The 24,039-nt window shown below is 34.8% G+C and overlaps 1 protein-coding gene across 3 annotated transcripts in view; it reads left to right on the forward strand.

The window, feature by feature from the left end:
- Positions 1-24,039, forward strand: part of ORC4 (origin recognition complex subunit 4) — a 99,689-nt gene that overhangs the window by 35,879 nt on the left and 39,771 nt on the right. For all 3 annotated transcript variants that reach the window (XM_068545160.1, XM_068545161.1, XM_068545159.1), the window contains 3 exons: positions 18,102-18,175; positions 20,901-20,977; positions 21,536-21,626. In XM_068545160.1, the coding sequence (XP_068401261.1) occupies positions 18,102-18,175; positions 20,901-20,977; positions 21,536-21,626 (242 nt within the window). The remainder of the gene's footprint in view (positions 1-18,101; positions 18,176-20,900; positions 20,978-21,535; positions 21,627-24,039) is intronic.

Raw genomic sequence — 24,039 nt, forward strand, 5'->3', positions numbered from 1 at the left:
CATAGCAGTGTTTTCTTAGCTCATTCTCCCAGGGCAATAGAAATAAAAGCAAAAATAAGCAAATGACACCTAATCAAACATATAAGCTTTTGCACAACAAAGGAAACCATCAACAAAATGAAAAGACAACCTACGGACTGGGAGAAAATATTTGCAAACGAAGTGACCGACAAGGGATTAAACTCCAAAATATACAAACAGCTCATGCAGCTCAATGACAAAAAAAACAAAAACAAAAACCATTCAAAAAATGGGTGGAAGATCTAAATAGACATTTCTCCAAAGAAGACATACAGATGGCCAAAAAGCACATGAAAATATGGTCAACATCGCTAATTATTAGAGAAATGCAAACCAAAACTATAATGAGGTACCACCTCACAACAGTCAGAATGGCCATCATCAAAAAGTCTACAAATAATAAATGCTGGAGAGGGTGTGGAGAACAGAGAACCCTCCTACACTGTTTGTTGGTGGCAATGTAAATTGGTACAGTCACTATGGAGAACAGTATGGAGGTTCCTTAAAAAACTAAAAATAGAGTTGCCATGTGATCTAGCAATACCACTCCTGGTCATATATCCGGAGAAAACTAATTCGAAAAGGTACATGCACCCCAGTGTCCACAGCATCGCTATTCACAATAGCCAAGATACAGAAGCAACCTAAATGTCCATCGATAGGTGAATGGATAAAGAAGATGTGGTATATATACACAATGGAATACTATCAGCCATAAAAAAAGAATGAAATAGTGCCATTTGCAGCAACATGGGTAGACCTAGAGATTATCATACTAAGTAAAGTAAGTCAGAAAGACAAATACTATATGATATCACTTATAAGTAGAATCTAAAATATGACACAAGTGAACTTATTTACAAAACAGAAACAGATTCACAGACATAGAAAAAACTTACGGTTTCCAAAGGGGAAAGGGAGTGGGGGAGGGATAAATTAGGAGTTTGGGATTAGCAGATAGAAACTACTATATATAAAATAGATAAACAATGAGGTCCTACTGTATCACACAGGGAACTGTATTCAGTATCCTGTAATAAATGGAAAAGAATATGAAAAAGAATATGTGTATATATGTATATCTGAATCACTTTGCTGTACACCAGAAACTAAAACAACGTTGCAAATCAACTATACTTGAATTTGAAAAAAAAGATATTGCAGAGAGTCTCTTATTCCATTTTGCACCACAGTTCTTACCTACGTGATTCCTTATTGGCTTTTCAAAGTTTCTATGATAAACGTGTTACTTTCTAGTGAGGAAAAAAAATAAGTTTATGGTCTTAAAAATATAGATGCCTATAAAAAACATAAATTGTACAGATACACATTTGAAGAAATAGATTATCATCCTTGAACTTCTGGAATACTAGCAATTTTCTTTCAGAATGCATCCTTCCACTGTTTTTATTCCCCTAAAGAAAAGTCCAGTGATGATTTTGATGGCTTTTCTGATGTTTACAGGGTTTTTTTTCCTCCCTTCCTCTTGAGACTAAATGACCATTGTGTTGGTGTCACTAGATCTAACAGCTGCTGCTTATAAGTTATGTGATCTTGGGCAAGTCATTTAAAACCTCTCTGTTCGATTTCCACTCATATAAAAGGTAGACTATATGTTCTTTATGGTTTCTTTCACCACTAAGTCCATGAGTTTATCCCTTGTTTTATACTTGTGTTGCCTTTTCTGCTTTTTATATTCATATGTCTTATTCCAATGAGATTTTAAGCTTCTTGAGGATAGAGACCAACTTTTACATTTCATCTTTCCTGTAATGCTTGCCACATGGCCTTGTAATAAGTAAACATTCACTAAATACTTGTTAGATTGAGTTGATTGAGAATCTTTGAAATCAACTTGGAGCCCGTTGGTTGTCTCGCTTAATATAATACAAGGAGGCGTTTATATAGAATAAGCATTTATTTAATTCCTTTTCAAAATGCATTTATTTTCTATGTCATTTGAAATGTCATTCTCAGCAACAGTTTGTGTTTCAGTGTAGCAAAAATGTTTCTTTAAGCAGTGTCTGAAACTGAAGCCATAAGCTCACATATATATATGTCACCTATACATGTATACATAAACACACACACACACACACACACACACACACACACAACAATCAATATGCCAAAGGTATGTTGTGTGGCCCTGTTATTTCATGTTATTAACTTCTTGGGCCAAAGGGACTTAATCATTAAATGTTATCACCACATAACAATATCACCAAAAATTTTATATCTAGTTTACATAACTGGCAACAAGTTGAGTGCCTAAAATCTGTGGCATGAAAGGACTTGTGACTTAACAGTATTATTTTGGTGAAGCAATAATTTGCTTTTGACTTCAAAACATTATCGTATTAATTCAGTGATTTGTTGAGCAGCTTATTAGATATAGCTGGTGGTATTCCAAAGCAAGTGTCGTGACCTGTGCCCTTGTAATATTTGATAATTCTAAGTTAATACAGTAATATTCAAAATTAGGTTGAATTTTGTCATAATATAAATGTTGTGTTGTGAGTCAGCAAGCTGAGAGGTATTTGGTCAGTTGACTAGACATTAGAAAAAAATCTGATTTGAAGGAGTGTGTCAGGAGTCTATCCACATAGGTTTTCCCTCATTTGTTTAGTACTGTTAGTTTGAAAGACAATGATTCGAACTAGCCTAAAATGAAGAGGTCAAGTTAACTGTGCATGCATAGATTTTTGTTTAACATCTGTAGAGTGGGAAAACACTTTGACATCTGACTGCATATTGAACTATATTTGAAAATAAGTTATTAGTGACATTTATTTCTTTTCTAGTTATGTTTTCAGAAGTTAAGTGATTTCCCTAATTATTTTTATTGTTGGCCAAATAGAGTTAATCTAAAATATATGATGTAGAGACAATGAAGTAGAAATAGAGTACAGGCTTGGAACTGAGGAAGTCACCATTAGAAAAAAAGATCTATAACTGCTCATGAAATCCCAGGGTAGAAAAGGACATGCTTCATAATTCTCAGGGATTTATCAACATGTAGGTTTGGAAAGCATAGAAATGGGTAATTATCATGATAAATACACCACCTCAGTTGATAAGTGAGAGCTGAATATACACGTGATTGAGTCTTGAACTTATTTGTTTAACCATCCTGCTTTGGTTAACATGTTTTTAAAAGTCTGAAATTCCACATATAGTTATGGTAAGTAGTGGTCAATGGATATATCTCAATATTTCACCTTTATCATCCTTTCAGTGGTAAGGGTGTAAGTTGCAGGGATCTTACTGTCATGGGGAATGTAGATAGACTGTTCTGAGCAGGCAGCTTCAGGTGGCATATTTTAATAATTACTGTCATTTTTGTCCTTTGTCAATGCAGGAATAAATTCTAAATGGTCAGTACCTTTCTGGTTTATAATATAGAAGTGCTCTGGAATTGGTATAGCAAGAATCTTCTCAACCATATATAGGTGTCCACCTTTATGTGTGTGTCAGAACTGAATATCATGACCTAAGACGGTACAAAAGTCAGAGCTACAATGCCACTCACTTACTTGAGCCCATAGTGTAGGACACTGGTTCCTAGACCTGGTGGTATAGAAGAGTCAATCAGGGAACATTGTGTAGATTACACATTTATGACTGAGACCCAGAAATCATATTTTAAAAGCATTTTCCCAGGTGATTATGATATTTGGGAAACTTATATAGAATAAAACAAATACTCGGTTGGTTCTTTGTGTATGTTTTTAAATTAGAGTTTAATGTTACCCTTGTGTCCAAAATTTCATTAATGTTTGCTGATTTTTATTTGCCTTTTAAAAATAAAAAGTGTAATAATTCGTGAGTTTGTACTCTTGTTTCATGAGGAAGAATTCTTTCATTGGACATACCACATTAAAGGTATTACCTTGCTAGGTGCACTGGGATTTATAATAGTGGAATTCCATGATGAATTGACTATAACCTAACTGCTCTACAGTTTGTCTCTTTACCATTCTACTACATAGTCCCTAAGAATGTTATAATTAGAGAGGTGAGAAGAATAATTAGAATTCAGAAAAATTTTAAAGATGCCTGTTAGTTTTCTCTGTAGCTTTGGCCGTTTCTCTATTGACAGCTTCCCGATGAAGATAAACTATTTGAGTAGCATAGCCAGGATGCCTTTCAGTTTAGTTCCTTAGATCTGGACATTTTGAACATCTAGGGGAAAGATCATTAATATAAAACAAATTATATCTGCTATTTTTAAGTGTATGTGTGCATATTCAGCCAATGGTGCTTTATTTGGCTATTGTATAAATGAATATACTGGCTTGGATAGTTCTGTGTGTGCATATTTATGCATGGTTAAAATGCCATTGTTTATTTTTAGTTGTCTGGTTAAGAGTTTTTAATTCTTCCAACTTAGTTTTTTAAAAGAATAGTCACTGCCATGTTTGTATTCTGAACCATTTGATCTGGTGGTAGTATATAGAGAAAAGGTCACATAACTCAAGAGTCAACTTTAAATGTCACATAAACACATACAATAAATAAAAGCAGATCATTTACTTGGTTAAATACGTATTAACCATGACCAACACATTGAAACAATAAGGGGGAAGAAAAGGTATGTTTTTTGTTTTCCTGCTTTACTGCTCTTAATAGACTATCTGTGGTGATCTACTTGGATTTTCTGTGTAGTAGTCTCATTCTGGGCAGTGTTTGAAGCACCTAGCCTTTGGCAAAGAAAAGTATCTCTCGTCTGTGAATCTCAGTAAATTTCTCCATTCCGTTTTCACTTCAACTGCGAGGATTTCATATGTGACACTTACTGCTCAAGAGATCAATGTCCAGAGGAAGTGGCAAACCAAAGCAGAATGAAGTTGCTCAGGTTTTATAAAAAAAGATCCCACTAACATTTACCAAGAACTCTACAGGCATGGTCTGTGATGTTAATCCATCTTTTTTTTTTTTTTCCAACTTAGACTGTATGTCAGAATTTAACATTTACTGCTTTAAAAAGGGGAGGGGAGTGTTTTCTATCCCTGAAGATTCAAGAGTGTTGCCCAGGGATTTTTTTTTTTTTTTTTTTTTAAATGAACATTCATCCATTTTGCTTATGTCTTCCTGGATACTACAAACTTTGCATCATAATAACTGACAACAGCCTGTCCCACAGTGTTACAGCATTAGTGCTTAACCAGTTCCTCATTCATCTTGTAATTCGGACAGTGAGACTGTAATTTTCCGTTAGCTCCATAGAGCAAATGCCTGTCCTCATCTCCTGAATCAAGCACATCTTTTTTGGCCTTTTGTGTTAGGAGTCTTTCATGTTGTTTGATACCAGTCTTAGACTGGTTGATAACTTTTAAGTATTTTATTTTTAAGTATTTTATTTTTTAGGTACTAATTTTTACTTTTAAATTTTTTAGCCTAGGCATATTTAATTTGTCCCAAGAAATATTGTTGAATCAAAAACTGTTATTAAAACATTGTCTTCTATGCTGTTAAAATATACATATCAAAAAACAATTTAAAAGTTCTTTGCAGGAAAGAAAGGGCTTTTTTTTTTTTAAATCAGGGGATGAAATAAATATATCCAGGCAAATGTTTTTTTCTATCTTTCCACTCTTTTATTTTAAAAGTTTATATGAATATTTAGACAACCAAAAGAATCTCCCAAGTAGATCACAGAACTGTATACTTTTTTGGAATATCCTCAGAAGGCTCTCTAAATTATCAGCTGGTAAAACAAAAACCTTTTGTTACTTTTCAGTAACAGGAGGAAAGAGAAACTCTTTGTTTCCCCTTATGGCTTATGATTTGTGATCTCTTTATCTATCTACTAAGAAGCCTTCTAGGGCTTCAAAGCTTATTTGTTTATTTACCATGATGAAAGTCCGTTGGCCTCCTGATGCCTGTTTTATTCCACATTCTCCTCTTTTCCCTTCACGATCCTCAAATACTTACGTTAGGCTTAGCTTGGTTTGAAGAGATCCTGTCTATACCCGTGGATTTCTTCATCTTCTTTGGCCTCTTAGCAGTTTTATCAGCTTTGATGTGGAATGCACAATAATCAAGTCAGTTTTCTCAGTAGCTCACAAAGTGTGGTTCCAGAACTGGCAACAGGAACATCCTCTGGGAATTTATCAGAAATGAAATTCTCAAGGTCTACCCTAGACCTATTATTAAATCAGAAACTCTGGGGATGAGGCCCAGCTATCTTAATCACTTCCAGGTGTTGAATAGCTTTGGGCACTAGTGATTTGAAGTCTTTAGGGTCCATGTAACTCTATATAGATTGATCTGCCCATAATTTCTTATTATTACTAGTATTAAAATTTTTTTTTGTATTGAGGAATACTCAGTGAATTTATATCATTGAAGTTGCCATCATAGTTCTGGGGTACCTTAGTTGGAGTTGTACTCGATACTTCATTGCATGGTCAAAGTACCCTCAAAGAAATTGTTTAATGGGAACATATGTATATGTATAACTGATTCACTTTGTTATAAAGCAGAAACTACCACACCATTGTAAAGCAATTATACTCCAATAAAGATGTTAAAAAAAAAAAAAAAAGAAATTGTTTAGAACAAGAGCCTAATTCTGTGCTTCATTCCCCCCAGCCCCCAACTCTAATTGTTTCTAATCTTGGTTCTTTTCTCCAATGTAATATAATAATTTATAAAGTGTACTCTGTATCACCATGCTTGGCATTTGACAGCATGGCATATCAGGTAAAACATTTCATTTAATCCCCACAGTAATCCTGTGAATTAAACAATGCTTTTATCTCAAACTTTACAGAGGAGAAAACTGGGGTTTAGGAAGGTTAATTTGCGAAGGTCATACCACAGAACCAAGAATTCAAGTCTATGCTCAGTTGATGACAGAACTCTTAAGGACAGTTGATATTACCATCAATCTCAGTTTTCAAGTTCTGCTTCTCCTTGACTTTGTCTGAATTTGCATTTATCTTAAATTTGATATATAAATGGCCTCTTTTTGGACTTCTCCTTGCTTACAGTTCTGATTTCAATAGTATCCTCAAATATTTCTTTATTTCATCGCGTGTGACTTACTTTCTAAGAAAAATCAAAAATTTCTAGAAAGATTCTAGTGTCTTCATCTTCACTTCTTCTGCCTTTGCTTTTCTGGTTTAACTTCAGAAATGAAAACCTTGAACTTTTTTCATATGTTCAGTATTACTATATATTAGATTTAAAATCTGTGTTGCCTATATTTTAGACAAGCTAAAACTGGCATTCAGTAACTGCAAGTTTGAAATGAGTAGGGAGAGTATTCCAAATCACAGCAAAATTAAAATAATGAAATTGAGGATGGCTGGAGTACTTGTAAATATTAATAAAATAAGTAAAGGTGTAGATTTTGACTAGTAAATTTAATATTCATTTCAGATATTCCTTTTAATCCTCCAAGTCTTAATTGAAGGCAGTGTAAATAAGAATGAAATATGGTAGCCTAATTCCAGAAAGGAGAATATATTACTAATCTTTTTTTAATGTGTTACTAGCAAACTGTCAACCCATTATAAAAAGATAGAAATAATTGATAATCTTTTGCTAAAGATAATTGACTTTACCTTCTCTTACATCATCAGACTTACAACTTTATAAGGTATATCATTTGATTTAAAAATTATTTGTTAAAAAAAAGTGTACTTTATCTTTTGTTAATCTTGGGACTTCTCTATTAAAAGAAATTAATTTCTTAACCAAATTAACTATATTTTAACCAATTTGAATATCCATTGATGTGACACTACCATGATAATATTATACTGCATGTATTTTACTTGAAGTATAAATCATTCTGTATTTATTTTATATAAATAATATTTATATAAATATATATTAGTATATATATAATTTTTCTTTCATGCTTGGCAGGTTTTTTTTGACGGTTATGGCATGTAATTATTCAAAACGTTTAAATTTAGCTAAGCAGTTGATTTAAACTAACCTGGCTCCTTTTTAGCAGCTAGTTTACCTGTGGACATTCTCCACTGCCTAACATTCATTCACTTATCAAATATTTTCTTGAAAACCAACTATATGCCATTTTTTCACTACTTGATTTGGATACAATGGTAACATGATTTCTGAGTCTTTCCTTCAAGGAGCTGTGGTCCAGTGGAGCAAACATAAGTAAGCACAGAGTTAGTTACATCACTGTATGCTAATTAAGTTCTGTGAAAGAGGAAGATAGCACTTGAGGGACACATAACCCTCAGATTTTGCCCGAAGTAGGAGTGTACAGGGGTGTCACAGAAAGTATTCCAAAGGAAATAATATCTCAACTAAGGCCTGAGTTTGGAGTGAGTCAGGATATAGAGAATTGTGGATTCTTCCAGGCATATTAAGAGAAGGAGCCGTGAGCTAAACTGGGAAACTAGTCATTTGGAACCTTCCTTTTAAATGATGTTAGGGAATTTGGAATTTAGAATTTTCGGGGTTGAGGATGTAATTGAAGGGTTTTTACATGAAAATGGGAGTAAGAGTTGGAGACAATAAAGAAGCTGGCATGGATTTCCAGTCAAGAAATAATGGTGATCTAAACTAGGATGGAGGCAGCTAGTGACAGGAGTGGATCGGGTTCAATTGTTTTAGGCTATAGAATAGACCAATTGTCACTTGAAACTCTGAAACTGAAAATTAGGTTTATTCACTTTAGAAAACATAAGTTGAGAGGAGGATCTACTGGAAACCAATAATATAAAACGTATAGGTGCTAAAGAAATAATGTGAGGGTAAACCATTCTTTGGGATTATCCATTTCACTGCTCGTCTTAAGAGTATAAATAAAATAGTAGTTTCTACCAAAATTTCTACAACTAAATAATTGTAGTCACCTATTGTATTTGATAACAACATGACTTAGTCATGCATAGACGTTCAGCTACTTTTACACTTTATGTCTAGTCCTGCTATTTAGAATAGTAAGTAAAATCATGGTATCAAAAGCACAGTAGGAAGTGTCCCATGATCCATGGGTAAATTTGAGGAGAAATTCAATCAAACTTAATAATCTATTTGCAGATAAAGAAGATTTAGTTATACCACTTATATTCACATTTTTGTCATTAAGCACTTCAAAAAAAAACTATAAAATTAGAGTTTAATTTTTTTTAACTTTTTAAAAAAATATTAATTTAATTTTATTTATTTATTTATTTATTTATGGCTGTGTTGGGTCTTCGTTTCTGTGCGACGGCTTTCTCTCTAGTTGCAGCAAGTGGGGGCCACTCTTCATCGCGGTGCGCGGGCCTCTCATTATCGCGGCCTCTCCCGCTGCGGAGCACAGGCTCCAGACGCTCAGGCTCAGCAATTGTGGCTCACGGGCCTAGTTTCTCTGCGGCATGTGGGATCTTCCCAGACCAGGGCCCGAACCCGCGTCCCCTGCATTGGCAGGCAGATTCTCAACCACTGCGCCACCAGGGAAGCCCTTTTTTAAACTTTTTATTTTGAAATTATTATAGACTCACAGAAGTTGCAAATATAGTTCATAGTGTCCCATAAACCCTTCACCCACATTCTCTTAAGGGTGACGTCTTATAAAATGATACTGCATGTCAAAACCAGAAAACTGACATTGGTATAACACTGTTAACAAGACTACAGACCTTATTCAGTTCTCAGCAGTTTTTACTTGCACTCATTTTTGTGTGTCTGTATAATTCTCTTTGATTTTATCCCATGTATAGATTTGTTTGAACACCATTGCAATAAAGATACCGAACTGTTCCATCATTACAAAGAAAATTCTTCATGTAACTCCTTTTTGTAGTCATACTCACCCCTAAGTTCTGTCTCCTCACAATCATGAATCTGTTCTTCATCTTCATAATAGTTTTATCATTCCAAGAATGTTTTTTAAATCGAATTGTACAATATGTAATTTTTTTGAGATCGGCCTTTTTTTTTTTTTCTGTTCACTAAACATGATGCCCTTGAGAGCCATCCAAGTTATTTCACGTATCAATAGTTAATCTCTCTTTTTTTTTTTTTTCCTCAGTTATAGTCCCCCTGTAGGTATGGATGTTTCAGTTTCTTTAACTCCATTGGCTCTTTGAAGGACATCTGTATTGTTTTCAGTTTTTTGTCTATTACAAATAAAATTGTTGTGAAGATTCACATTTACAGATTTTCGTTTGAGGATAGATTTTCATTTCTTTGGTGTAAATACCGAGTAGAATTGCCGTGTTACATGGTAAGTGTTTGTTTATAAGAAACTGCCAAAGCATAGGAGAGCTTAAAACGGGTTCAAGATGGTGGAGTAGAAGGATGTGCACTCACTCCCTTTTGGAGAACACCAGAATCACAGCTAACTGCTGAACAATCGACAGGAAGACACTGGAACTCATCAAAAAAGATACCCTACATCCAAAGACAAAGAAGAAACAGCAATGAGATGGTAGGAGGGGCACAATCACAATAAAATCAAATCCCATAACCACTGGGTGGGTGACTCACAAACTGGAGAACAGTTTTACCAGAGAGGTCCACCCACTGGACTGAAGGTTCTGACTGCCACGTCAGGCTTCCCAACCTGGGGGTCTGGCAATGGGAGGAGGAATTCCCAGAGAATCAGACTTTGAAGGCTAGCGGGATTTGATTGCAGGACTTTGACAGAACTGGGGGAAATAGAGACTCCACTCGTGGAGGGCACACACAAAGTAGTGTGCACATCAGGATCCAGGGGCAAGGAGCAGTGACCCCATAGGAGACTGAACCAGACCTACCTACTAGTGTTGGAGGGTCTCCTGAAGAGGCAGGGGGTGGCTGTGGCTCACCGTAGGGACAAGGACACTGGCAGCAGAAGTTCTGGGAAGTACTCCTTGGCATGTGCCCTCCTGGAGTCTACCATTAGCCCCACCAAAGAGCCGGGTAGGCTCCAGTGCTGGGTCACCTCAGGCCAAACAACCAACAGGGAGGGAACTCAGCCCCACCCATCAGCAAACAAGTGGATTAAAGTTTTACTGAGCTCTGCCCACCAGAGCAACAGCCAGCTCTACCCACCACCAGTCCCTCCCATCAGGAAGCTTGCACAAGCCTCTTAGATAGCCACATCCATCAGAGGGCAGACAGCAGAAGCAAGAAGAACTACATTTCTGCAGCTTGTGGAACAAAAACCACATTCACAGAAAGATAGACAAAATGAAAAGGCAGAGGACTATGTACCAGATGAAGGAACAAGATAAAACCCCAGAAAAACAACTAAATGAAGTGGAGGTAGGCAACCTTCCAGAAAAAGAGTACAGAATAATGATAGTGAAGATGATCCAGGGCCTCTGAAAAAGAATGGAGGCAAAGATCAAAAAGATGCAAGAAATGTTTAACAAAGATCTAGAAGAATTAAAGAACAAACACCTAGAAGAATTAAAGAACAGACATGAACAATACAATAACTGAAGTGAAAAATACAATAGAAGGAATCAATACTAGAATAACTGAGGCAGAAGAACGGATAAGTGACCTGGAAGACAAAAAGGTGGAATTCACTGCCATGAAACAGAATAAAAAAAAAAGAATGAAAAGAAATGAAGACAGCCTAAGAGACCTCTGGAACAACATTAAATGCACCAACATTGGCATTATAGGGGTCCCAGAAGAGAGAGAGAAAGGACCTGAGAAAATATTTGAGGAGATTACAGGCGAAAACTTCCCTAACATAGGAAAGGAAATAGTCAATCAAGTCCAGGAAGCACAGAGAGTCCCACATAGGATAAACCCAAGGAGAAACACGCCAAGACACATAGTAATCAAATTGACAAGAATTAAATACAAAAAAAATTATTAAAAGCAAGAAGGGAAAAACAACAAATAACATACAAGGGAACTCCCATAAGGTTAACAGCTGATTTCTTAGCAGAAACTCTACAAGCCAGAAGGGGGTGGCACAATATATTTAAAGTGATGAAAGGGAGGAACCTACAACCAAGATTACTCCAGCTGGCAAGGATCTCATTCAGACTCAACAGAGAAATCAAAAGCTTTACAGACAAGCAAAAGCTAAGAGAATTCAGCTCCAACAAACCAGCTCTACAGCAAATGCTAAAGGAACATTTCTAAGTGGGAAACGAGAAGAAAAGGACCTACAAAAACAAACCCAAAACAATTAAGAAAATGGTCATAGGAACATACATATCGATAATTACCTTAAACGTGAATGGATTAAATGCTCCAACCAAAAGACACAGGCTTGCTGAATGGATACAAACACAAGACCCATCTATATGCTGTCTACAAGAGACCCACTTCAGACCTAGGGACACATACAGACTGAAAGTGAGGGAATGGAAAAAGATACTCCATGCAAATGGAAATCAAAAGAAAGCTGGAGTAGCAATACTCATATCAGATAAAATAAACTTTAAAACAAAGATTGTAACAAGAGACAAGGGAGGACACTACATAATGATCAAGGGATCAATCCAAGAAGAAGATATAACAATTATAAATATCTATGAACCCAACATAGGAGCACCTCAATACATAAGGCAAATGCTAAGAGCTATAAAAGAGGAAATCGACAGTAACACAGTAATAGGGATTTTAACACCTCACTTACACCAGTGGACAGATCATCCAGACAGAAAATTAATAAGGAAACACAAGATTTAAATGGCACAATAGATCAAATAGATTTAATTGATATTTATAGGACATTCCATCCAAAAACAGCAGATTTCACTTTCTTCTCAATTGCACACAGAACATTCTCCAGGATAGACCACATCTTGGTTCACAAATGAAGCCTCAGTAAATTTAAGAAAATTGAAATCATAGCAAGCATCTTTTCTGACAACAATGCTATGAGATTAGAAATCAATTTCAGGGAAAAAATTGCAAAAAACACAAACACAGGAGGCTAATCAATATGTTACTAAATAACCAAGAGATCGCTGAAGAAATCGAAGAGTAAATCAAAAAATACCTAGAGGCAAATGACAACGAAAACACAACGATCCAAAACCTGTGGGATGCAGCAAAAGCAGTTCTAAAAGGGCAGTTTATACCAATACAATCGTACCTCAAGTAACAAGAAACATCTCAAACAATCTAACCTTACACGTTAAGGATACTAGAGAAAGAAGAACAAACCAAACCCAAAGTGAGTAGAAGGAAAGAAGTCATAAAGATCAGAGCAGAAAGAAAGTAGAAACAGAGAAAACAATAGCAAAGATCAATAAAACTAAAAGCTGGTTCTTTGAGAAGATAAACAAAATTGATAAACTGTTAGCCAGACTCATCAAGAATCAATAAAATTAGAAATGAAGATCGAGAAGTAACAACTGACACTGCAGAGATACAAAGGATCATGAGAGGTTACTACAAGCCCATATGCCCATAAAATGGACAGCCTGGAAGAAATGGACAAATTCTTAGAAAATCACAACCTTTCAAGACTGAACCAGGAAGAAATAGAAAATATGAACAGACCAATCACAAGTAATGAAATTGAAACTATGATTAAAAATCTTGCAGCAAACAAAAGTCCAGGACCAGATGGTTTCACAGGTGAATTGTATTGAACATTTAGAGAAGAGCTAATACCCATCCTTCTCAAACTCTTCCAAAAAATGGCGGAGGAAGGAACACCCCCAAACTCATTCTGTGAGGCCACCATCACCCTGATACCAAAATCAAAGGTACTACAAAAAATGAAAATTACAGACCAATATTACTGGTGTATATAGATGCAAAAATCCTCAACAAAATACTAGCAGACAAAATCCAACAACACATTAAAAGGATCATACACCATGGTCAAGAGGGATTTATCCCAGGGATTCAAGGATTCTTCAATATACACAAATCAGTGTGATACACCATATTAACAAATTGAAGAATAGAAACCATATGATCATCTCAGTAGATGCAGTCAAAGCTTTTGACAAAATTCAACACCCATTTATGATTAAAAAATCTCCAGAACGTGGACACAGAGGGAACCAATCTCAATATAATAGAGGCCATATAAGACAAACCCACAGCAAGCATCATTCTCAATGGTGAAAAACAAAGCATTTCCTCTAAGCTCAGGAGCAAACAAGGATGTCCACTCTTGCCACTAGTATTCAGCATAGTTTTGGAAGTCCTAGCTATGGCAATCAGAGAAGAAAAAAATAAAAGGAATCCAAATTGGAAAAGAAGAAGTAAAACTGTCACTGTTTGCAGATGACATGATACTATACGTAGATAATCCTAAAGATGCTGCCAGAAAACTACTAGAGCTAATCAATGAATTTGGTAAAGTTGCAGGATACAAAATTAATGCACAGAAATCTTTTACATTCCTATACACTAACAATGAAAGATCAGGTCAACTAATATACGACAAAGGAGGCAAGGATATACAATGGAGAAAAGACAATCTCTTCAGTAAATGGTGCTGGAAAAACTAGACAGCTACATGTATAAGAATGAAATTAGAACACTCCCTGACACCATACCCAAAAATAAACTCAAAATGGGTTGAAGACCTAAATGTAAGACTGGACACTATAAAATCTTCGAGGAATACATAGGAAGAACACTCTTTGACATAAATCACAGCAAGATCTTTTTTGATCCACCTCCTAGAGTAACGGAAATAAAAACAAAAATAAACAAATGGGATCTAATGAAACTTAAAAGCTTTTGCACAACAAAGGAAACTATAAACAAGACGAAAGTACAACCCTCAGAATGGGAGAAAATATTTCCAAACAAATCAACGGACAAAAGATTAATCTCCAAATTACATAAACAGCTTATGCAGCTCAATATTTTAAAAAAAAACTACTCAATCAAAAAATGGGCAGAAGACCTAAATAGACATTTCTCCAAAGAAGACATACAGATGGCCAAGAGGCTTATGAAAAGCTGCTCAACATCACTAATTATTAGAGAAATGCAAATCAAAACTACAGTGAGGTATCACTTGAAACCGGTTAGAATGGGCATCATCAGAAAATCTATAAACCACAAATGCTGCAGAGGGTGTGGGGAAAAGGGAACCCTCTTGTACTGTTGGTGGGAATGTAAATTGATGCAGCCACTGTGGAGAACAGTATGGAGGTTCCTTAAAAAACTAAAAATAGAACTACCATATGACCCAGCAATCCCATTACTGGGCATATACCCAGAGAAAACCATAATTCAAATATACACATGCACCCCAGTGTTCATTGCAGCACTATTTACAGTAGCCAGGTCATGGAAGCAACCTAAATGCCCATAGACAGACAAATGGCTAAGGAAATTGTGGTACATATATGCAATGGAATATTACTCAGCCATAAAAAGGAACGAAATTGTGTCATTTGTAGAGACGTGGATGGACCTAGATACTGTCATACAGAGTGAAGTAAGTCAAAGAGAAAAACAAGTATCGTACATTAACGCATATATGTGGAATCTAGAAAAATGGTACAGATGAATGGTTTGCAACGCAGAGGTGGAGACACGGATGTAGAGAATAAACGTATGGACACCAAGGGGTGAAAGCGGGGTGTGGGGCGGTTGTGGGATGAATTGGGAGATTGGCATTGACATGTATACACTAATATGTATAAAATAGATAGCTAATAATAACCTGCTGTATACAAAAATAAAATTAAGTTAAATTAAAAAAAAAAAACTGCCAAAAGGAAACTTTGCAGAATGACTATAAGATTTCACATTCTTACCAGTAGTTGTATGAGAGATGTGGATTCTCTGCATCCTCACCAGCATTTGCTGTTTTCACTTTTTAATTTTTGCTGTTCAACTATGTGTGTACATATACCTCGTTGTGGTTATAATTTGCATTTTCCTAATGACTAATGTGTTTCATGTGTTTATTTGGTATCCATATACTATCCTCTTTGGTTGAAGTGTCTGTTTATGCCCTTTACCCATTTTTCTAGATTTCTGTATTGTTGAGCTTTGAAGCTTCTCTGTATATAAGTCCTTTGTCAGATATGTGGTTTGCATCTATCATTCCAAAACTTGTCGTTTCATCTATAAAGTTAAAATTGTCTTTTAAAATATTCTTTGTAATAGAGTGGAGATTTGACTATTATTTGGAGGGGCTAGATGTATTAAAATCAATCTCGATTAAGACTCAATTTGCAGTAAAAATTTATGTGGGTTAGGAACTGAAGTAGTGTGTATGTTTATGTTTCTTTCATGAATGATCACCAAATTAAGAATATGCATGTTTTTAGTGGCTTACCTGAATTATATTTGATACAAGGAGGCAGATTAGACACCTACCCTGCAACCTCAGGCATTTTACTTAGCTCTTCTGAGCATGTTTTTTCAACCCATGAAATGGGGAGAAATATGTTTTAATTCCATTAATACTGTGAAATCGCTAATATAGCTCTAAAAAGATAAGGTATATTGTAAAAGCTCTCCTCCATTTTTTAAAAATTCACTTCTCCTTATTGTCTAGGGGACATTTGTTCCATTGTTTCCTGTGATTTCAGATTTTGGCTTGTAGACCTTCTTCACAGTCAAGAGTATCTTAAACCAGAATGAGGATATCATTTCATGTTGCTAAAATGGTTTTTTGCCCACACACAACTCTGATTTAAGGGAAAAATTTTAAATAGAATAAAATTAAAATAATTAATATAAAGATTCTCAAGCAAGGTGCCTCGTACAGAGAAAAAGCTGCTAGAAGGGCTCTAAGGGCGGCTGAGAAAACCACTTTTCTTCTAAGAAAGAAGCTTCTTAAGGGACCAAGACATCAGTAGAGTACTCTGTTCTTGAGTTTCCAATTTGAGTGCCTGGAGCCAGAAGCCCTTTGGGGTTTAAGAAGGGAGGGACAGATTTGCTTGTTATCTATTTGTCAAACATTGCTCAACTGCTGCCCTGTTAGAAACAGCATTCCAAGGGTTGGCATCTGTCAGTATATGAAATTAATAAATATGAATATAAAATATGTCACAGAGGTTGATCTTTAAGTTATTGAAATTTGTACTTTTTAAAAACAGTTGACTAAATAGCAATTAGTTATATATAACCAAGTATATACACTTATAGCTATATATAATAGTTATATATAATCAAGTATACCTTGACTGGGTTTAAATCCTGACTCTGTGACTTACACACTGTTTGGTTTTGGTCAAGCTACTTAACCTTTCTGTGTCTTCTAATCTGAAAGCAGTATTAATGATCATATTTATACCATAGGGTTATTCTGAGGATTAAATGAGTTCATAAATGCAAAGCACTTGTAACAATTCCTGGCTAAGCTATTATTACCTGATTAGTAAAGTAATTATATAGGAAATTGTTGATGAGAAAATTAGATCTTTTAGCCAAAGGTGTTTATCTATGAGTATATTGCCCTCAAGGAAAATTTTACAGAACTTCTTTTTTTTCGTTAGTATATGTATTTTTCATTCCAGTTATCATTGCCAACTTTATTTTGGACATTATGCTAAAATGCTTGGAACTTTTAAATATCCTCAATTTGGGGACACTGACAGTTAACCAAATTTTGTTTAGTATGATTTGATTATGAAAAACAGAAGTACAGGCAGTTCTGTATGTTTACAGAAAAGACATTTTACCTGGTCTGTAATGACTGTTTATGACTGATGAGTGGAAGAAGAAAGCGAAAGCTTTCTGGAAGGGCTGATCCTGTGGGATGGATGTGGGGAGAAACATTGTATATAAAGGAAGCACATAGATTGTTTTTTGTTTTGTTTTTGTTTTTGAAGGCAAGGAGGGGAAGCTGAATAGTAGATTGAAAAGAAAGGTAGGAGTAATTGTGTGTGAGAACCATCTAAATTGTGGAATGGAGTGTCAATTAAACCTGTACTTAGAGGAGCCGTTGAGATGGTTTTTTTCCTGTTTTTATTGAGAAACAATTTACATACATCACTGTATAATTTTAAGATGTTTAGCATGATGGTTTTATTTACATATGTTATGAAATGATTCCTACAATTAGGTTCAACTGAGAATTTTTAAAGTTTGAGAAATTTGAACATTTTTCATGTTTTAAAACTTGTTTATTTTGATTCTATAATAGTACATTCTTAAATAATCTCTATAAGTCAATAGTCTTTATATTCATGCTAAAAATTTTTTTCCTTTTTTTTAAGGATTTCAGTTTGTTGAAATGAGCAGTCGTAAATCAAAGAGTAACAACTTAATACAAGCAGAATACCTTTCACAGGTTAGTATATATTTTCATTACTCTGAAGGTCTATTACCATGCAAAGGTGTTAAGAGAAGTAGTCATCTTCTTAACTTGAATTCTCCCCTTAGCATGTATGAAGAACCACTCTTTTCATTCTCAAGGGGAGAGTATCTTTGCTACTTCCTAATTTCAAACTCTAAGTCTTTGGATAGATGGAATCCTAACTTTACTCATGTCTTCCTAAATGTGCTCTAGTTCAATTTAGTTTAATATTATCTTTAGAGTTTTGTACTTCTTTTGGTAAATTTATTCCTAAGTATTTTATTCCTTTTGGTGCTGTTGTAAACGGAATTGTTTTCTTAATTTTATGATTTATTTATTGCCAAGTGTATCTAAATGAAATTGATTTTTCCATATTAATCTTGTATTTTGTAACCTTCCTGAACTCATTTATTTTAATATTTTTTGTTTATTCCTTAGGATTCTTTATATAAGATCATGTCATCTGCAAATAGAGATAGTTTTACTTCTTTCTTCCCAATCTAGATGCCTTTCGTTTCTTTTTCTTGTCTAATTGCCCTGACTAGAACCTTCAGTATAACACTGAATAAACGAGCAAGAGCAGACAACCTTATTTTGTTTTCGATATTGGGGAAATGCGTACAGTCTTTCACCATTGAGTATGATGTTAGCTGTAGGTTTTTTTTGTGTGTTCTTTATCAGGTTGAGGAAGTCCCCTTATATTCCTAGTATGTTGAGTGTTTTTATCATGAACATTTAATATTTTCTTAAGTGCATATGTATCTCTTTTGAGGAGTCTAGTAGGGAAGAACATACATGATATTTCTACACTGGCCTTTCTTTTTTTCTTTTTTAAAGATTTTTTTGTTGTGGACCATTTTTAAAGTCTTTATTGAGTTTATTACAATATTGCTTCTGTTTTATGTTTTGGTTTTTTGGCCATGAGACATGTGGGATCTTAGCTCCCCAAACGGTGATCGAACCCGCACCCCCTACATTGTAAGGCGAAGTCTTAACCACTGAACTGCCAGGGAAGTCCCTACACTGGCATTTCTATTTATCTGGCTTGACCAGAACTACATTTCTTTTAAACAAAAACTAAATGTTATTGGCATTCCTTTGTGAGACCTTACCTTCCTTCTTTTAGAAAGAAAATGTTTAATTCTGTTTTTTAATTTAACTTTTACATACCTTTGTAAAGTGAACAAATCTTCCATGTGTAGCTTAATTAATTTCTATACATGTATACACCTGTTTAGCTTTCATCTCAGATCACTTTAGGATTTTTGAACCTCTGACTATTCACTACAACTTCACTTTACCTCTCACTTTATTTTATACATAGTTGTCTCTCTAATAGACTTTAATGAAGTTTAAAAAAAGAAAAGGACTGAGGGTTGTCTTTTGATTTCTAGTGATCTTATCTAGGGGGCGGAATACACACTATGATTCGTTGAATCTATATATGCCCCTTTAATTTTTTTACAGATATCAGCTATTACCTATATAATACCTATATTGTATTATAGATAACTGCCTTTTTTAATCTTCAAAACAGGCCTGCCAGAAAAGTGTTATTGTCTCTTTGGCACCAATCTTCCTATGATTTCCACTTCCTCTGTAACTATAAGTATGGATTATTTTATCCCCAGTGAATAATTTGCTTTGCTCAGCCTCTGGTACATGTAAAGAGAACTCAGATTTATTTCTTTGGTACGTGAAGGATCAGTCCCATGCTGTCAGTCTGGGAGAAGCAAATAATCCTGGAGGCTTCTTGTTTCTGTTGATGGGGCTAAATCTGAAACAGCCTCCTAAGGTTTTTGTCACTGGAGGACCTTTGTATTAGCAACAAAGCAGAAAAGGAATGATTTTAATGATCCATCTTTTTAAAGATCGTGATAGATTGGTTTTTTTTGTTTTTGTTTTTTTTTACAACTGAGCCTAAGCCCTTCGTTCTAAGGCAAACTCAAAATTTAGGTCTTCAGAAGAATTTTTTCTTAGTTAATTCCAATGATTTCTTATTTTATGTCCTAGGTGAATATAATTTCTTCCATATAATTGAGCACATCCTTATATGCTGAGTTACTGCTTTTTTGCAGGTTGTTTCTTGAATGTGTCATTTCTTTCCAAATATATTCATTTCTTTCCAATATATTTGCAGTGTTTTTTTAGGCATAGATCATGTTCTTTTAGTAGTATTGTGCTCTGCATCTAATAGGCCCTCCATAACTAAATGGACTTTTAAATTTCTTTTATTTCCTCGGAATCCTGACCTCTGTGACAGATAGCTATTGATAAGGCTTGAGCTAAACCAGTTTAGATGTGTTGGTCTCTAGAGACTGAGGTGTGGTTCATGAGCATTATTAAATTAGATTACATTATTAGATTCTCTCCTGTCTTTGTTCGTTGGCTGATATGTTACGCAAGGTGAGGTATTCGTTCATTCACATGGATTAAAACAGCCCTCAAATTGCTGATGTAGCTAAAAGAACTAATTCTTTCGCTTGTTGAAAGCTTCATAACTAAGTTCTCATCCTTTCTCTGGGACTTGAGATAGGTAAAAAGAATTGTTAATTTTACAACTTAGGAAAATGCCAGACGTCATGATGATAAGTTATTTAGGGAGGGTTGAATTGATTCGTTAATACCTAATTCTGACTGCTATAAATATATATTCTTGTTCTTTTTTGATTGCATATGTAATATTTTCATTTATATTTATTCACTTTATTTTTATCAGGTACAAAGAATTTTACGTGAAAGATTTTGTCATCAGAGTCCACATAGTAACCTATTTGGAGTACAAGTACAATATAAGTAAGTTTAGCTATCTGCTTGTCTGTTATGAAACTACTTACAGATGCCTTTAGGTTTTGCAAAAATTGTCATACACAGATTTTATTAATCAAGGCTAACAGACATTTTATAGAGGTAAAGATTTTGCTTTGTATATAAAAAAATGACTGTTGTGAAGCAAGAGCAGATATCAATATTTCCATAGTGAAAAAAACCTTTTAACTTTCAATCTTGTATCATTTCTATAATCTGGTATTATGGAGAGAATTCTGAGCTTGCACCTAATACTCAGCAGCCAGCTGTGGAGTGAAAGGTCCTAAGAGTTGCCACTGTTGTCCCTTGTCCCATACCATCATAAAGACCAAGGTACTTCAGTCTTACTTGGTTTCTTCTTGAGGTTTCCAGAGAATCAGTATTTGTGTTCTTCTCTGTAGGACTATTTAGAGCATAAGTCAAGTGCCCAGAAGAAGAGAAAAAAGGAATGTCTGTTTTTTGTTCAAATTCAGCTTTTAAAAAGTATTACCTAGCAAATTATTTCAGCTTTCCTTTTTAAATTTTGGCCTATTTATATCATTTCAGACACCTAATTGAGCTGCTAAAAAGAACTGCTATTCATGGAGAAAGTAATTCTGTTCTCATTATTGGACCCCGAGGATCAGGAAAGACCATGGTAAAAGCTGTTGATTTCTGATGTTCCTTTGCTTTGTAGGCATGTGATGATTCTTAGGGACAACACTGGAAATGTTTTTCATTGTTTTCATCATTGTGTTACTAACATTTTGCTTTTTTTTTTTTTTTAATTTAAATCATAGAAGACATGCAAAGCCTGTATAATGTTAGAGTGGTATATTTGAGTTGAACAATCTTTTTTACCTTTGTCTCCCTCACAGTAACAAATTTTCAAATAATGTTTGTTCCATCATGGTCTTTTATCCTTGAAGAATTTGTGATTGCCAATGGACAAAGCAAACTAGCAGCTATTGAGCCTGTACCTTGTGTCTTTTATTTATGTTCTGTCATTTATTCTTTACATTAACGCTGCAAGGTAGGTTTGGTATTGTCTCTATTTGTAGATTAGGTAACTATCATACCATGCATTCTTTTTTTTCCTTTTATTGTTTAACCCTAACTCAGGCAGTTTTTTTTATATGTACACTCACATCTTCTAGAATTCTCTTCTACTTTCCCTCTTTACTATATTTGCTTAGTCACCTTCAAAAGATACTGTTGCTTTTTTCCCTCAATTTCTCTTTTCACATTCTTTATTCATTATATAAGACAAATTATGGCTGTTATATTGCAAGTATTACTATTTAATTATAAAATCTGTTTTCTGCTATGTTCCATGCAATAAATTTAGATTTCTCACTAATATGCTTTTTATATTATGTGTATAAGTAAAATTATGTATTTTTTTATGTATTATTTTATATTAAGTAAAAGTATGTAAAATAGAAATAAAATTACATTTTTATTTTTTAAGCAGTATGTTTTCACTGTACATTATGTAAGATGAGGAAATTAGGACTTTAGGATTTTACTGTTATCACCCATTTCCAGTATTGTTTGAAGTACATCAATTGGGAATTTAGATCTAGATAATTTCTTTTCTTTTTTAATCTTTTAAGAGTTTTTCGTTTATTATAATCACATTTACAGTAGTATTTATTTTTGACTCTGTTTAATTTAGTTCAGTCCTTGTATATAACCACTGTTTCTTTATTCTTGGTTTTTTGTTTTTTGTTTTTTTTTTAGAGGGGGTTGTTTATTTATTTATTTATTTGTGGCTGTGTTGGGTCTTCGTTTCTGTGCAAGGGCTTTCTCTAGTTGCGGCAAGCGGGGGCCACCCTTCATCGCGGTGCGCGGGCCTCTCACTGTCGCGGCCTCTCTTGTTGTGGAGCACAGGCTCCAGACGCGCAGGCTCAGTAGTTGTGGCTCACGGGCGCAGTTGCTCCGCGGCATGTGGGATCTTCCCAGACCAGGGCTCGAACCCGTGTCCCCTGCATTGGCAGGCGGACTCTCAACCACTGCGCCACCAGGGAAGCCCTATTCTTGGTTTTTTATTACGATTTTCCTTTTTGTGTTTGACTTCAGTGCTATTTGGGGTAGTTTTTACAAGAGAACCATGTGACTAATATGCTTTGGAATTATTAGACTATTTAAAATTATTTACACTAATTCTATTAACAGTAGAAAAACTGAGCAAAGATATGCACAGAAAGATCATAGGAAATTAAATACAAAGCAATCTTAAACTTATAAACATATTCAATTTCACTCATAATTTAGTAAATTAAATAAAAACTATAGTAATTTTCTCTATCAGGTTGACAAAAAGATCTGTAAGATTGATAACATACTGATGTTTTTGCTAGTGGTATAAGTTAGAACTAGACAAAATCTAACCACACTACAAATGTGTATACCCTTTGACTCAGCAACATTTCTAGGAATTTACCGTTGTGAAATGATACGTGTACAGTTACTTATTTCAGCACTGTTTGTTAATAGTGAAAGATGAGAAACAATGTAAATGCCCATCAACAGAATACTGGTTAACAAATCATGGTACATCCATCCATATAATGGACTATGATACAGCAGTAAAAAAGAATAAGGAAATATTTGTAGACAGTCCATAAAGAAAAGGAAGAGAAAAAAAAGCTCATATTTCTGTTGGTTTGTCTGTGAACCAAAAATTCCCTGAAATGCATATTTTTTTTTCCATTTTTTTTTTAACATCTTTATTGAAGTATAATTGCTTTACAATGGTGTGTTAGTTTCTGCTTTAAAACAAAGTGAATCAGTTATACATATACATATGTTCCCATATCTCTTCCCTCTTGCATCTCCCTCCCTCCCACCCCCCCTATCCCACCCCTCTAGGTGGTCACAAAGCACCGAGCTGATCTCCCTGTGCTATGCGGCTGCTTCCCACTAGCTATCTATTTTACATTTGGTAGTGTATATATGTCCATGACACTCTCTCACCCTGTCATATCTCACCCCTCCCCCTCCCCATATCCTCAAGTCCATTCTTTAGTAGGTCTGTGTCTTTATTCCCATCTTGCCACTAGGTTCTT

Source organism: Eschrichtius robustus, chromosome 5 (assembly GCF_028021215.1).
Source record: "Eschrichtius robustus isolate mEscRob2 chromosome 5, mEscRob2.pri, whole genome shotgun sequence".
Classification (NCBI taxonomy): domain Eukaryota; kingdom Metazoa; phylum Chordata; class Mammalia; order Artiodactyla; family Eschrichtiidae; genus Eschrichtius; species Eschrichtius robustus.